Here is a 12,501-nt window from a genome sequence, read left to right on the forward strand (position 1 = left end):
GGGCGGCGCGGGGGGGGGCGGGGGGTGGGGGGGGGAGGCCGCTCGTGGCAGGAGGGTGGCTCCGGCTCCCGGGTGGGCGGGGGCACGAGGGCTGGGCTCTGCGTCTGGGGTGCGAGAGGCGAGAGCCCCTGGTGCTGACGGTGCTCGAGGGAGGACTCCCCGGGGTGGGGAGGTGAGAGAGGCAGTCTGATCTCTAGGCATGGGCGGGTGCCCGCCTTCCAGGGCCCAGAGCGGAGCGCCACCAGCTGGTGGCTGGGGGTGTATTAGGGGGATGCAGTGGGGGGGCAGGGAGGAGCCGCCTGGCCACGAGGGGCGTAAGTGATACTGAGAGGGGGAGGCACTGCGGCTGCTGTGATCTGGTGGAGGCTGTTGGCCACGGAAGATGGATTTGTGGGGGTCCAGGGAGGGGCTCTGGCCCACTGCATGAGGCATCGAAAAGCTCAAGGTCGCCTCTGTCCGGGTGGCACAGGAATTGCAGAGGTGGGTGGGTGGGGCGAGGCCCTGGCCTCCACACAAAGTACACAGATTCTTTACGAGGGTGCTTTGCACATTCACCCAGACACGCCATACCAGAGTTGTAAAAAAGTGTCCATACATTTAACAGTATTGCAATTTTACATGTTAAGTTTTCTGATCATGGGGGAATTTTATTTGATGGTACTAGTGATAATATATCTTCAAATATTGGGAAACCCATGGATCAATGAAAAAAATCACACAGGGACTTAGAAAATATTTCAAAGTGAATACTAAAAAAAACACAACTTACCAACATTACTTGGAGGCAGCAAAAAGCTGCAGGAGGAAAGTGTATTCCTCTAAATGCTTCTGTTAGAAAAGAGTCAGGACATAAAATCAGTGAGCTAACAGTTAGTCCATTTACAGATGCTAGAAGAAGAAGAGCAAAGGAAACATAAAATGAAGTAATAAGAGAGCTAACAGAGGAAATCAGTGATAGAAAGCAAATTATGGACACAATGAACAAAGCCATGCTCTTCTTTCAAAAGAGCAAGAAAACTGAGCAAGTCCTAGAACGATGAATCAAGGAAAAATGGAAAGAACACTAATCACCAATATCAGGAATGAAAGAGGGCTAACGTTACGGATCAGATGTACATTAAAAAAGAGAGTATAGGGATATTGTGGAAATATTTATGCTAAAAAATTGGAAGACTTGAAAAATTCCTTGGGAAAAAGGTAGCTTCCTAAAACTGAGGCCAGATATGGAGAAAACGTGACGAGCCTTCTAGCTATCTTTTTTAAAAAAAATATTTTATTTTATTTTATTATTGCTTCTTGAGCCGTATACAACAAATGCCCATTTATTATTATTTTTAAAATTTATTTTTAGTTTTGGCTGCAGTGGGTCTTCGTAGCTGCCCGCGGGCTTTCTCTAGGTGCGGCGAGCGGGGGCTACTCTTCGTTGAGGTGGGCGGGCCTCTCATTACGGTGGCTTCTCTTGTTGCGGTGCACGGGCTCCAGGCATGTGGGCTTCGGTGGTTGTGTCACGTGGGCTCAGTAGTTGTGGCTGGTGGGCTCTACAGTGCTGGGTCAGTGGTTGCGGCGTGCGGGGTTAGTTTCTCCGCGGCACGTGGGATCTTCCCGGACCTGGGATCGAACCTGTGTCCCCTGCACTGGCAAGTGGATTCTTAACCAGTGCGCCACCAGGGAAGTCCCTAGCCTTCCATTTTGTAAGAAAATTTAATTTATCGAAAAAGGTTCCTAAAGTCAGACAAAGAAAACAGGGCCGGGAGGTGCTCCAGGCTGCTGCTGTGAGGGGCAGTGGGGTGGGCTGTGTGGCACAAACATGATTCTCTCCTCTTTGCACCCTCAGGCCGATTCCCACACTTCAGCAGTCTGTGCACACCTGTTGGATCGCTTCCCCCCACCCTCAGGTCCTCGGAGATGGCGATGGCCCTGGCGATACTGCGGGACTGGTGCAGGTGGGTGGGCGTGAACGCTCAGCGATCTCTGCTCATCCTGGGCATCCCAGATGACTGCGAAGACCAGGAATTCCAGGAGGCTGTGCGGGCTGCCCTGCGCTCCCTGGGCAGGTACCGAGTGCTGGGCAAGGGCTACAGAAAGGAGCTGGGGTCGAGGGTTGCCCTGGTCGAGTTTGCTGAGTATATAAATCGAAGCTTGATCCCCCGCCAAATACCAGGCAAGGGGGGGCCCTGGACTGTGGCCTGCCTGCCCCAGGCCCCTGATGCTGAGTCACAGGACAGACCCAGGTTCCCTGCACAGCCCCAGAGACAAGCAGTGGTGGGCAGGGCAGGTGAGGCAGGAACTGCAGGTCGCTCGGGAACTGCAGGGGAGGAGGAAGCCTTAGGTGAGGTGGCAGCGGGAGGTGAGGCAGGAGCTGGAGTTGAGGCAGGAGCTGCAGGTGAGACAGGAGGTGCAGGTGAGGGAGGGGCTGGAGGTGAGGCAGGGGCTGGAGGCGACGAAGGAGCTGCAGGTGAGGAGGGAGCTGCCGGTGAGGCAGCAGCTGCAGGTGAGGCAGGAGCTGCAGCTGAGGAGAGAGCCTCAGGTGAGGGAGGTGATGGAGGTGAGGCAGGAGGTGCAGGTGAGGCAGGAGGTACAGATGAGGAAGGATCTGCAGGTGAAGCAGGACCTGCAGGTGAGGAGGGAGCTGCAGGTGAGGCAGGATCTGCAGGTGAGGGAGGGGCTGGAGGTGAGGCAGGGGCTGGAGGCGATGAAGAAGCTGCAAGTGAGGAGGGAGCTGAAGGTGAGGCAGGAGGTGAAGGTGAGGCAGGAGCTGCAGGTGAGGAGGGAGCCTCAGGTGACGGAGGGGATGGAGGTGAGACAGGAGGTGCAGGTGAGGAAGGATCTGCAGGTGAGGGAGGGGCTGGAGGTGAGGCAGGGGCTGGAGGCGATGAAGAAGCTGCAAGTGAGGAGGGAGCTGAAGGTGAGGCAGGAGGTGAAGGTGAGGCAGGAGCTGCAGGTGAGGAGGGAGCCTCAGGTGACGGAGGGGATGGAGGTGAGACAGGAGGTGCAGGTGAGGAAGGATCTGCAGGTGAGGGAGGGGCTGGAGGTGAGGCAGGGGCTGGAGGCGATGAAGAAGCTGCAAGTGAGGAGGGAGCTGAAGGTGAGGCAGGAGGTGAAGGTGAGGCAGGAGCTGCAGGTGAGGAGGGAGCCTCAGGTGACGGAGGGGATGGAGGTGAGACAGGAGGTGCAGGTGAGGAAGGATCTGCAGGTGAGGGAGGGGCTGGAGGTGAGGCAGGGGCTGGAGGCGATGAAGAAGCTGCAAGTGAGGAGGGAGCTGAAGGTGAGGCAGGAGGTGAAGGTGAGGCAGGAGCTGCAGGTGAGGAGGGAGCCTCAGGTGACGGAGGGGATGGAGGTGAGACAGGAGGTGCAGGTGAGGAAGGATCTGCAGGTGAGGGAGGGGCTGGAGGTGAGGCAGGGGCTGGAGGCGATGAAGAAGCTGCAAGTGAGGAGGGAGCTGAAGGTGAGGCAGGAGGTGAAGGTGAGGCAGGAGCTGCAGGTGAGGAGGGAGCCTCAGGTGACGGAGGGGATGGAGGTGAGACAGGAGGTGCAGGTGAGGAAGGATCTGCAGGTGAGGGAGGGGCTGGAGGTGAGGCAGGGGCTGGAGGCGATGAAGAAGCTGCAAGTGAGGAGGGAGCTGAAGGTGAGGCAGGAGGTGAAGGTGAGGCAGGAGCTGCAGGTGAGGAGGGAGCCTCAGGTGACGGAGGGGATGGAGGTGAGACAGGAGGTGCAGGTGAGGAAGGATCTGCAGGTGAGGGAGGGGCTGGAGGTGAGGCAGGGGCTGGAGGCGATGAAGAAGCTGCAAGTGAGGAGGGAGCTGAAGGTGAGGCAGGAGGTGAAGGTGAGGCAGGAGCTGCAGGTGAGGAGGGAGCCTCAGGTGACGGAGGGGATGGAGGTGAGACAGGAGGTGCAGGTGAGGAAGGATCTGCAGGTGAGGGAGGGGCTGGAGGTGAGGCAGGGGCTGGAGGCGATGAAGAAGCTGCAAGTGAGGAGGGAGCTGAAGGTGAGGCAGGAGGTGAAGGTGAGGCAGGAGCTGCAGGTGAGGAGGGAGCCTCAGGTGACGGAGGGGATGGAGGTGAGACAGGAGGTGCAGGTGAGGAAGGATCTGCAGGTGAGGGAGGGGCTGGAGGTGAGGCAGGGGCTGGAGGCGATGAAGAAGCTGCAAGTGAGGAGGGAGCTGAAGGTGAGGCAGGAGGTGAAGGTGAGGCAGGAGCTGCAGGTGAGGAGGGAGCCTCAGGTGACGGAGGGGATGGAGGTGAGACAGGAGGTGCAGGTGAGGAAGGATCTGCAGGTGAGGGAGGGGCTGGAGGTGAGGCAGGGGCTGGAGGCGATGAAGAAGCTGCAAGTGAGGAGGGAGCTGAAGGTGAGGCAGGAGGTGAAGGTGAGGCAGGAGCTGCAGGTGAGGAGGGAGCCTCAGGTGACGGAGGGGATGGAGGTGAGACAGGAGGTGCAGGTGAGGCAGGAACTGCAGGTGAGGGAGGAGCTGGAGGTGAGGCAGGGGCTGGAGGCGATGAAGAAGCTGCAAGTGAGGAGGGAGCTGAAGGTGAGGCAGGAGGTGAAGGTGAGGCAGGAGCTGCAGGTGAGGAGGGAGCCTCAGGTGACGGAGGGGATGGAGGTGAGACAGGAGGTGCAGGTGAGGAAGGATCTGCAGGTGAAGTAGGACCTGCAGGTGAGGAGGGAGCTGCAGGTGAGGCGGGAGCTGCAGGTGAGGCAGGAGCTGTAGGTGAGGAGGGAGGCTCAGGTGAGGCAGGAACTGCAGGTGGGGATGGAGCTGAGGGTGAAGCAGAAGCTGAAGGTGAAGCACAAGTGTCAGATGAGGAGGAAGCTGCAGGTGTGGCAGGAACTGGAGATGACGCAGGAAGTGCAGGAGAGGCAGGAGGTACAGATGAGGAGGGAACTGCAGGTGAGGAGGGAGCCTCAGGTGAGGCAGGAACTGCAGGTGGGGAAGGAGCTGAGGGTCAGGCAGGAGCTGAAGGTGAAGCACGAGTGTCAGATGAGGAGGGAGCCGCAGGTGACAGAAATGTTGCAGGCGAGGCAGGCCTTGCGAGTATGGCAGGACCCGCGGGCGAGGCAATGACTGCGGCTGAGGAAGCAGCCGTGGAAGCGGCAGGCGCCATGGATGAGGCAGGGCCCTCGACCCAGCAGTGGAGGCAGGCCTTGCAGCCCGTGCTAGACAACGTGGGCCACCAGGAGCTGGGAACCTTCTCTGGGATGGAAGAGCCGGGCCCCGGCGAAGAGTCCTTTGTGAGCTGGCTGGAGCAGGCCAACGACATGCTGCACCTGTGGCGCCACGTGTCTGAGAGGGAGAGGAGGAGGAGGCTGGTGGAGCGCGTGCGCGGCCCCGCGCTGGACCTCCTGTGCGGCCTCCTGGCGGAAGATCCCGAGCTGGCTGCCCAGGACTGCCTGGCCGCGCTGGTGCAGGTGTTTGGGAACAAGGACCCCCGGGGGAGTGCTTGGCTGAAGTTCCTGACCTGTGCCCAGCGGCCCCAGGAGACTCTCTCTGCGTACGTGATGCGCCTGGAAGGCCTGCTGCAGTCGGCCCTGGAGAAGGGGGCCATCCTCCCGGCCGTGGCGGACCAGGTGCGCGCCCAGCAGGTGCTGATGTGGGCCCGGCTGAACGACACGCTTCAGAAGATGCTGAGGATGCAGCTGGTGACGATTCCTCCCAGCTTTGTGGGGATGCTACGACTCATCCAGATGACCGAGGCCTGGGAGGCCGCCCTGGCTAGCAATGAGCAGTTCCCAGGGGAAGAAGAGGCCCGTGTGGACGTTGGAGTCCTGGCAGCAGCCGCCCAGGCCGCCCCGGCCCGTCAGGCCATCACCGCGGGCGCCGCTGCAGATGGCACCGAGGCCTCCCCGGCCGGTGAAGATGCCTCCACCCAGGCCGCCCTTTCCAAGGAAGGTAGCGCCGGGGCCCACCCGGCGCCTGAAGAGGCCAGTGAGGCAGTTGCCGGCACTGCCGAGGCTGGCGAGGCGGGCCCTGAAGACCATGGTGCCGCCAGGGCAGCCCCTGGCCCTGGGGAGACCAGCAAGGCCTCCGCGGCCACTCAGGAAGATGGAAGTGCTGCCGGCCCTGCGGGCCTAGGTCCGGCAGGACCCTCACATGCCCCCGGAGTCCCCGTGCCTGGCCGGATGGGCAGCGCTTCCCCGGTGGGCCCAGGAGGTCCTGGCTGGGAGCCAGAGGGCCTCGCCCAGGCAGGAGGCCAGGAGGCCGAGGAGACCCCCGAGGAGGGGCTCAAGCCTGTCCCAGAAGAGCCGGGAAATGAGGCCGGGGCTGCAGAGCTGAGCCCCCCGGGGTCGCCCTCGGGCCAGTAGGCTCAGCAGGCCCCGGGGCCCCCAGGCTTGGAGGCAGGGGGAGGCCAGCCCTGGCAGCCTCCTGGCCCCATGGTAGGGGCCACTCAAGGTGCCTGGGCCTCCCTCCTGAGAGGGGATCCCTGTTCATCATCCCCTGGGCAGGCTGCTCCCTGTACTGGCAAGCCCCAATGTGTCCCTGTAGGCCCCAGAGGGACCCAGGTGGCAAGGAACCCCCCAGCCCCCGCTCCCCTCCCCCCGACACACACACCCTAGCCATCGTCCCCCCGCAGAGCCCTGAGGTGCGCCCCGTGCCAGCCAAGGCTCTGGTCTGTGTGGACCAGTGTCGTGAGCTCAACGTGTGCTTTCTGGGCAAAGATTCAGGCCCAGCGCTGCTTGTTGTTGTGGAAATTTGCGTGTGTTCTCCTCTGAGCAGTTCCCCCCACCCCGGCCTGGTACAGCGACCCCGAGCCCAGTCCCAGGGGCCGGCGGGAAGGACGGGATGGACGAGGTCACAGCCAGCACCCACGGCAGGCCCTGGGAGCCCACCTGGGACCCTGGGAAGGAAGACCTGGACCGGGGCTGCAGCAGGTCTGCGGGCGGCCCCCCGGGGCCTGTGCTCTGCTGGGCCACCCCGTTGTTCCTCGGGACTCTACGTCCTCGGCTCGGTGGTGCGTGCCCTGCTGTGGGACGGTCTTGTGCCCACCTTAGGGCAGGGCAGGCCCCGGGCATGTGAGCCAGAGGGGGCGGGGCTTCCCCAGGGGGAGCGGGCATTGCAGGCGCCCATCTTCCTGGCGAGAGGCCACCCGCGGGGCCCTGAGGGAGGGAGACTGTGGGGGGATGGAGGGCCGCCGGGTGGGGTGTAGCGGAGGCACCTTGTTGGGGACCCTGGCGGGGGGCCGGGACCCGTGGGCTCCGGTGGCCGTTAGAAGTTCCTCTCTGTGTTATCATGCCCTGTGTTCAATGGTTTCAGTCAATGTTTTTCTTGAATAAATTTCCCTGAACGTTTCTGCTGAGTCTGGCCTCTGCTGTGGACAATGGAGGGAAAGGGCTGCTGGGGGTGGGGAGGGGGGGGTCCAGAGTCGGATTCCTGCTCAGCACCCATGGGACACCTCTCCAGTGAGAGGGTAGGGTAGGCACTTGGCAGACCCAGACATGGTGAGGGATTTTCTTCCATTTCATAGGTGAATTGTAAAGTTTTAGCGGAAAGTGATAATTGCCTAAAAAGGCAGTAGATAACTTAAAATGTAATTGAAAAAATTGGTTATCTCAGGCAGCAAAAAGGGAACATAGGAGCAAAAGGGGATGGACAGACAGTGCTATGGACTGAATATTTGTAAACCTCTCCCCCTCATTCACCTGTTAAATTCTAACCCCCAAAGGGATGGGATTTGGAGGTGCGGTCTTGGGAAGTGATTAACCCAAGAGGTGGGCGGCCTCATGAATGACATTAGTTCCCTTATGAAAGAGACCCCAGACAGCTGCCTCATCCTCTTCTGCCATGTGAGAAGATGGCTAGTTGATACAACTAGACCAGTAATCGGTCCATAGAAAGAAGGGCTTTATTCCTATTCCTTTATTACTCAGCCATAAAAAGAAACGAAATTGAGTTATTTTAGTGAGGTGGATGGACCTAGAGTCTGTCACACAGTGAAGTAAGTCAGAAAGAGAAAAACAAATACCGTATGCTAGCACATAAATATGTAATCTGAAAAAAAAAAAGGTTCTGAAGAACCTAGGGGCAGGACAGGAATAAAGACACAGACGTAGAGAATGGACTTGAGGACATGGGGAAGGGGAAGGGTAAGCTGGGGCGAAATGAGAGAGTGGCATGGTCATATATTGGGCCTTGGGAAGTGATTAGCCCATGCGCGGGGAGCCCTCATGAACGAGATTAGTTCCCTTATAAAAGAGACCCCAGACAGCTGCCTCATTCTCTTCTGCCATGTGAGAAGATGGCTAGTTGATACAACTAGACAAGAAATCAGTCCATATAAAGAAGAGCTTTATTACTAGTACTCGATTACTCAGCTGTACAAAGGAACGAAATTGGGTCATTTGTAGAGACGTGGATGGATCCAGAGACTGTCATACAGAGTGAATTAAGTCGGAAAGAGAAAAACAAACGTTGTATATTAATGCATATATGTGGAACCTAGAAAAATGGTACACATGAACCGGTTTGCAGGGCAGAAATAGAGACACAGATGGAGAGCACAAACGTATGGACACCAAGGTGGGAAAGTGGTGCGGGCGGGGGTGTGGTGGTGTGATGAGTTGGGAGACTGGGATTGACATATGTACACTGATATGTATAAAAGGGATAACTAATAACCTGCTGTATAAAAAATACATAAATTAAAATTCAAAAATTAAAAAAACAGAGAAAGAGAAAAGAATAGCTTTAAGACATTAACAATCACAGTAGACACCCGCCTGTAAAGACAGATTGACCAGTGTGCCCCCATGGGCTCTGCATCGCCAAGTTTGCCCCTCCAACTCCGCAGCCTTGCAGGGAGGCCCTCCTATTGGTGGAAGGTCAATGGGCGTGTCTTTTGCTTCCGGAGGCGCCAAGCCTTGGCACCTCAGGCCCTCAGTGCGCATGCCTACTGGTGCTTCCGTCGCAAAGCGCCTCCTCACGTGCTCTTCTGATCCACCCTCTTTCTCTGGAAAGACACGTCTAGAACGTTCTCCCTCACCTTCCTGGGGCTTCCGGGAGCACCCGGAAACCCACGTGGCGTCCGCACAGAGTGCCCGGGACGGTCGGCTGCGCGGTTGCTGGCTGCGCTGCCGAGACGAGCTCTTCAGCCCCTCCTGCGCGGGACTCCGGAGTCATCCACAGAGTCAGAGCAAGTCAGGAGACAGGCGGGGGCTTTGCCGGGGGCTGGACTCCGCAGGTACCGGGGGGCCCTGGGAAGGAGTGGAGGTGGGGGGAGGGCTCCGGGCTGCCCGATTGGGAGTGGGGGAGGGGCGGCTGCGGGCAGCGGGCCGAAGGGGTGCTGAGGGAAGGGGCCCCCAGTGTGCGGGTCCGAGGGGAGGACCGCTGGCCGCCGGGGTGGCTGGTGGGGGGCGTTCTGGAGTCGGGGTGCAGAGGGTGGGGCTAATGGCTAAGCGTGAGGGGGGCGCGGAGCGGAGGGCTTCCTGCTGGGCGGGTGGGGCCGGCTTTGGGGGCCAGAGGAGAGGACGACTGGCTGTGGGGGTGGGGAGGACGGGACGGGCCCCCCCCCACGGGCTGAGACGGGAGGGGAGGGCTAAGGGCCGCTGCGAGTGGCGGGAGGAAGGAGGAGCTACTCCTGGCTGAGGCGGGGGTCGATGGGGAGGACTCCCGGGCGCGGGTGCGGTAGGCGTTAGGGGAGCTCCCGCCGGGGCGGGGGGTGGGGGGGGAGGCCGCTCGTGGCAGGAGGGTGGCTCCGGCTCCCGGGTGGGCGGGGGCACGAGGGCTGGGCTCTGCGTCTGGGGTGCGAGAGGCGAGAGCCCCTGTTGCTGAGGGTGCTCGGGGGAGGACTCCCCGGCGTGGGGAGGTGAGAGAGGCAGTCTGTTCTCTCCGCATGGGGGGGCGCCCGGCTTCCAGGGACCAGAGCGGAGCACCCCCGGCTGGTGGCCGGGGGAGTGTGTATGGGGGGATGTAGTCGGGGAGGGGGCGGGGTGGAGCCGCCTGGCCACGAGGGACGTAAGTTTTGCTGAGAGGGGGAGGCGCTGGGGCTGCTGTGATCTGGTGGAGGCTGTTGGCCATGGCAGATGGATTTGTGGGGGCCCAGGGAGGGGCTCTGTCCCACTGCATGTGGCGGCGAGAAGCTCCAGGTCGCCTCTGTCCGGGTGGCACACGAATTGCAGAGGTGGGTGGGTGGGGCAAGGCCCTGGCCTCCACACAAAGTACACAGATCCTTTACGAGGGTGCTTTGCACATTCACCCGGACGTGCCATACCAGAGTTGTAAAAAAAGTCTCCATACATTTAACAGTATTGCAATTTTACATGATAAGTTTTCTCATCACGGGGGAATTTTATTTGATGTTACTAATGATAATATATCTTCAAATATTGGGAAACCCATGGATCAAAGAAAAAAATCACAGAGGGACTTAGAAAATATTTCAAAGTGAATCCAAAAAAACACAACTTACCAAAATTAGTGGGAGGCAGCAAAAAGCGACAGGAGGAAAGTGTATTCCTCTAAATGCTTCTGTTAGAAAAGAGTCAGAACATAAAATCAGTGAGCTAACAGTCCGTTTAGAGATGCTACAAGAAGAGCAAAGGAAACATAAAGTGAAGTAATAAGAGAGCTAAGAGAGGAAATCAGTGATAGAAAGCAAATTATGGACACAATGAACAAAGCCATGCTCTTCTTTCAAAAGAGCAAGAAAACTGAGCAAGTCCTAGAACGATGAATCAAGGAAAAATGGAAAGAACACTAATCACCAATATCAGGAATGAAAGAGGGCTAACGTTACGGATCAGATGTACATTAAAAAAGAGAGTATAGGGATATTGTGGAAATATTTATGCTAAAAAATTGGAAGACTTGAAAAATTTCTTGGGAAAAAGGTAGCTTCCTAAAACTGAGGCCAGATATGGAGAAAACGTGACGAGCCTTCTAGCTATCTTTTTTAAAAAAAATATTTTATTTTATTTTATTATTGCTTCTTGAGCCGTATACAACAAATGCCCATTTATTATTATTTTTAAAATTTATTTTTAGTTTTGGCTGCAGTGGGTCTTCGTAGCTGCCCGCGGGCTTTCTCTAGGTGCGGCGAGCGGGGGCTACTCTTCGTTGAGGTGGGCGGGCCTCTCATTACGGTGGCTTCTCTTGTTGCGGTGCACGGGCTCCAGGCATGTGGGCTTCGGTGGTTGTGTCACGTGGGCTCAGTAGTTGTGGCTGGTGGGCTCTACAGTGCTGGGTCAGTGGTTGCGGCGTGCGGGGTTAGTTTCTCCGCGGCACGTGGGATCTTCCCGGACCTGGGATCGAACCTGTGTCCCCTGCACTGGCAAGTGGATTCTTAACCAGTGCGCCACCAGGGAAGTCCCTAGCCTTCCATTTTGTAAGAAAATTTAATTTATCGAAAAAGGTTCCTAAAGTCAGACAAAGAAAACAGGGCCGGGAGGTGCTGCAGGCTGCTGCTGTGAGGGGCAGCGGGGTGGGCTGTGTGGCACAAACGTGATTCTCTCCTCTTTGCACCCTCAGGCCGATTCCCACACTTCAGCAGTCTGTGCACACCTGTTGGATCGCTTCCCCCCACCCTCAGGTCCTCGGAGATGGCGATGGCCCTGGCGATACTGCGGGACTGGTGCAGGTCGATGGGCGTGAACGCTCAGCGATCTCTGCTCATCCTGGGCATCCCAGACGACTGCGAAGACCAGGAATTCCAGGAGGCTGTGCGGGCCGCCCTGCGCTCCCTGGGCAGGTACCGAGTGCTGGGCAAGGGCTACAGAAAGGAGCTGGGGTCGAGGGTTGCCCTGGTCGAGTTTGCTGAGTATATAAATCGAAGCTTGATCCCCCGCCAAATACCAGGCAAGGGGGGGCCCTGGACTGTGGCCTGCCTGCCCCAGGCCCCTGATGCTGAGTCACAGGACAGACCCAGGTTCCCTGCACAGCCCCAGAGACAAGCAGTGGTGGGCAGGGCAGGTGAGGCAGGAACTGCAGGTCGCTCCGGAACTGCAGGTGAGGAGGAAGCCGCAGGGGAGGCGGGAGCCGCAGGTATGGAGGGAGACGCAGGTGAGGAGGAAGCCGTAGGTGAGGTGGCAGCGGGAGGTGAGGCAGGAGCTGCAGGTGAGGGAGGGTCTGGAGGTGAGGCAGGGGCTGGAGGCGAGGAAGGAGCTGCAATTGAGGAGGGAGCTGCAGGTGAGGCAGGAGCTGGAGGTGAGGAGAGAACCTCTGGTGAGGCAGAACCTGCAGGTGAGGCAGGAGGTGCAGATGAGGAGAGAGCTGCAAGTGAGGAGGGAGCAGCAGGTGAGGAGGGAGCCGCAGGTGAGGAGGAAGGCTCAGGTGAGGCAGGGGATGGAGCTGAGGCAGGAGGTGCAGATGAGGAAGGAGCTGCAGGTGAGGAGGGAGCCTCAGGTGAGGAGGAAGGCTCAGGTGAGGCAGGGGCTGCAGGTGAGGCAGGAGGTGCAGGTGAGGAGGGAGCCTCAGGTGAGGAACGGGATGGAGGTGAGGCAGGGGCTGCAGGTGAGGCAGGAGGTGCAGATGAGGAGGGAGCTGCAGGTGAGGAGGGAGCCTCAGGTGAGGCACGG

General features: G+C 58.8%; 1 protein-coding gene across 1 annotated transcript; it reads left to right on the forward strand.

Annotated features, from left to right (window-relative positions):
* Positions 1–1,717: 1,717 nt before the first annotated feature.
* LOC129391724 (paraneoplastic antigen Ma6F-like) lies at positions 1,718–6,299 on the forward strand. Its single transcript, XM_055081756.1, has 6 exons — positions 1,718–2,329; positions 2,546–2,833; positions 2,906–2,959; positions 3,158–3,457; positions 4,520–4,669; positions 4,886–6,299. The coding sequence occupies exons 1-6, from the start codon at positions 1,906–1,908 to the stop codon at positions 6,295–6,297; spliced, it is 2,628 nt and encodes an 875-aa protein (XP_054937731.1). The 5' UTR covers positions 1,718–1,905; the 3' UTR covers positions 6,298–6,299.
* Positions 6,300–12,501: the final 6,202 nt, after the last annotated feature.

This window comes from Physeter macrocephalus, chromosome 21, assembly GCF_002837175.3.
Source record: "Physeter macrocephalus isolate SW-GA chromosome 21, ASM283717v5, whole genome shotgun sequence".
In the NCBI taxonomy this organism is placed as follows: Eukaryota; Metazoa; Chordata; class Mammalia; order Artiodactyla; family Physeteridae; genus Physeter; species Physeter macrocephalus.

Coding starts and splice junctions, on each gene's coding strand:
- LOC129391724 (XM_055081756.1), top strand. CDS start 1,906: ATGGCGATGGCCCTGGCGATACTGCGGGACTGGTGCAGGTGGGTGGGC. Junction 2,330..2,545: donor AGGGGAGGAGGAAGCCTTAG/GTGAGGTGGCAG, acceptor GAGGTGATGGAG/GTGAGGCAGGAGGTGCAGGT. Junction 2,834..2,905: donor AGGTGAGGAAGGATCTGCAG/GTGAGGGAGGGG, acceptor AGGGAGCTGAAG/GTGAGGCAGGAGGTGAAGGT.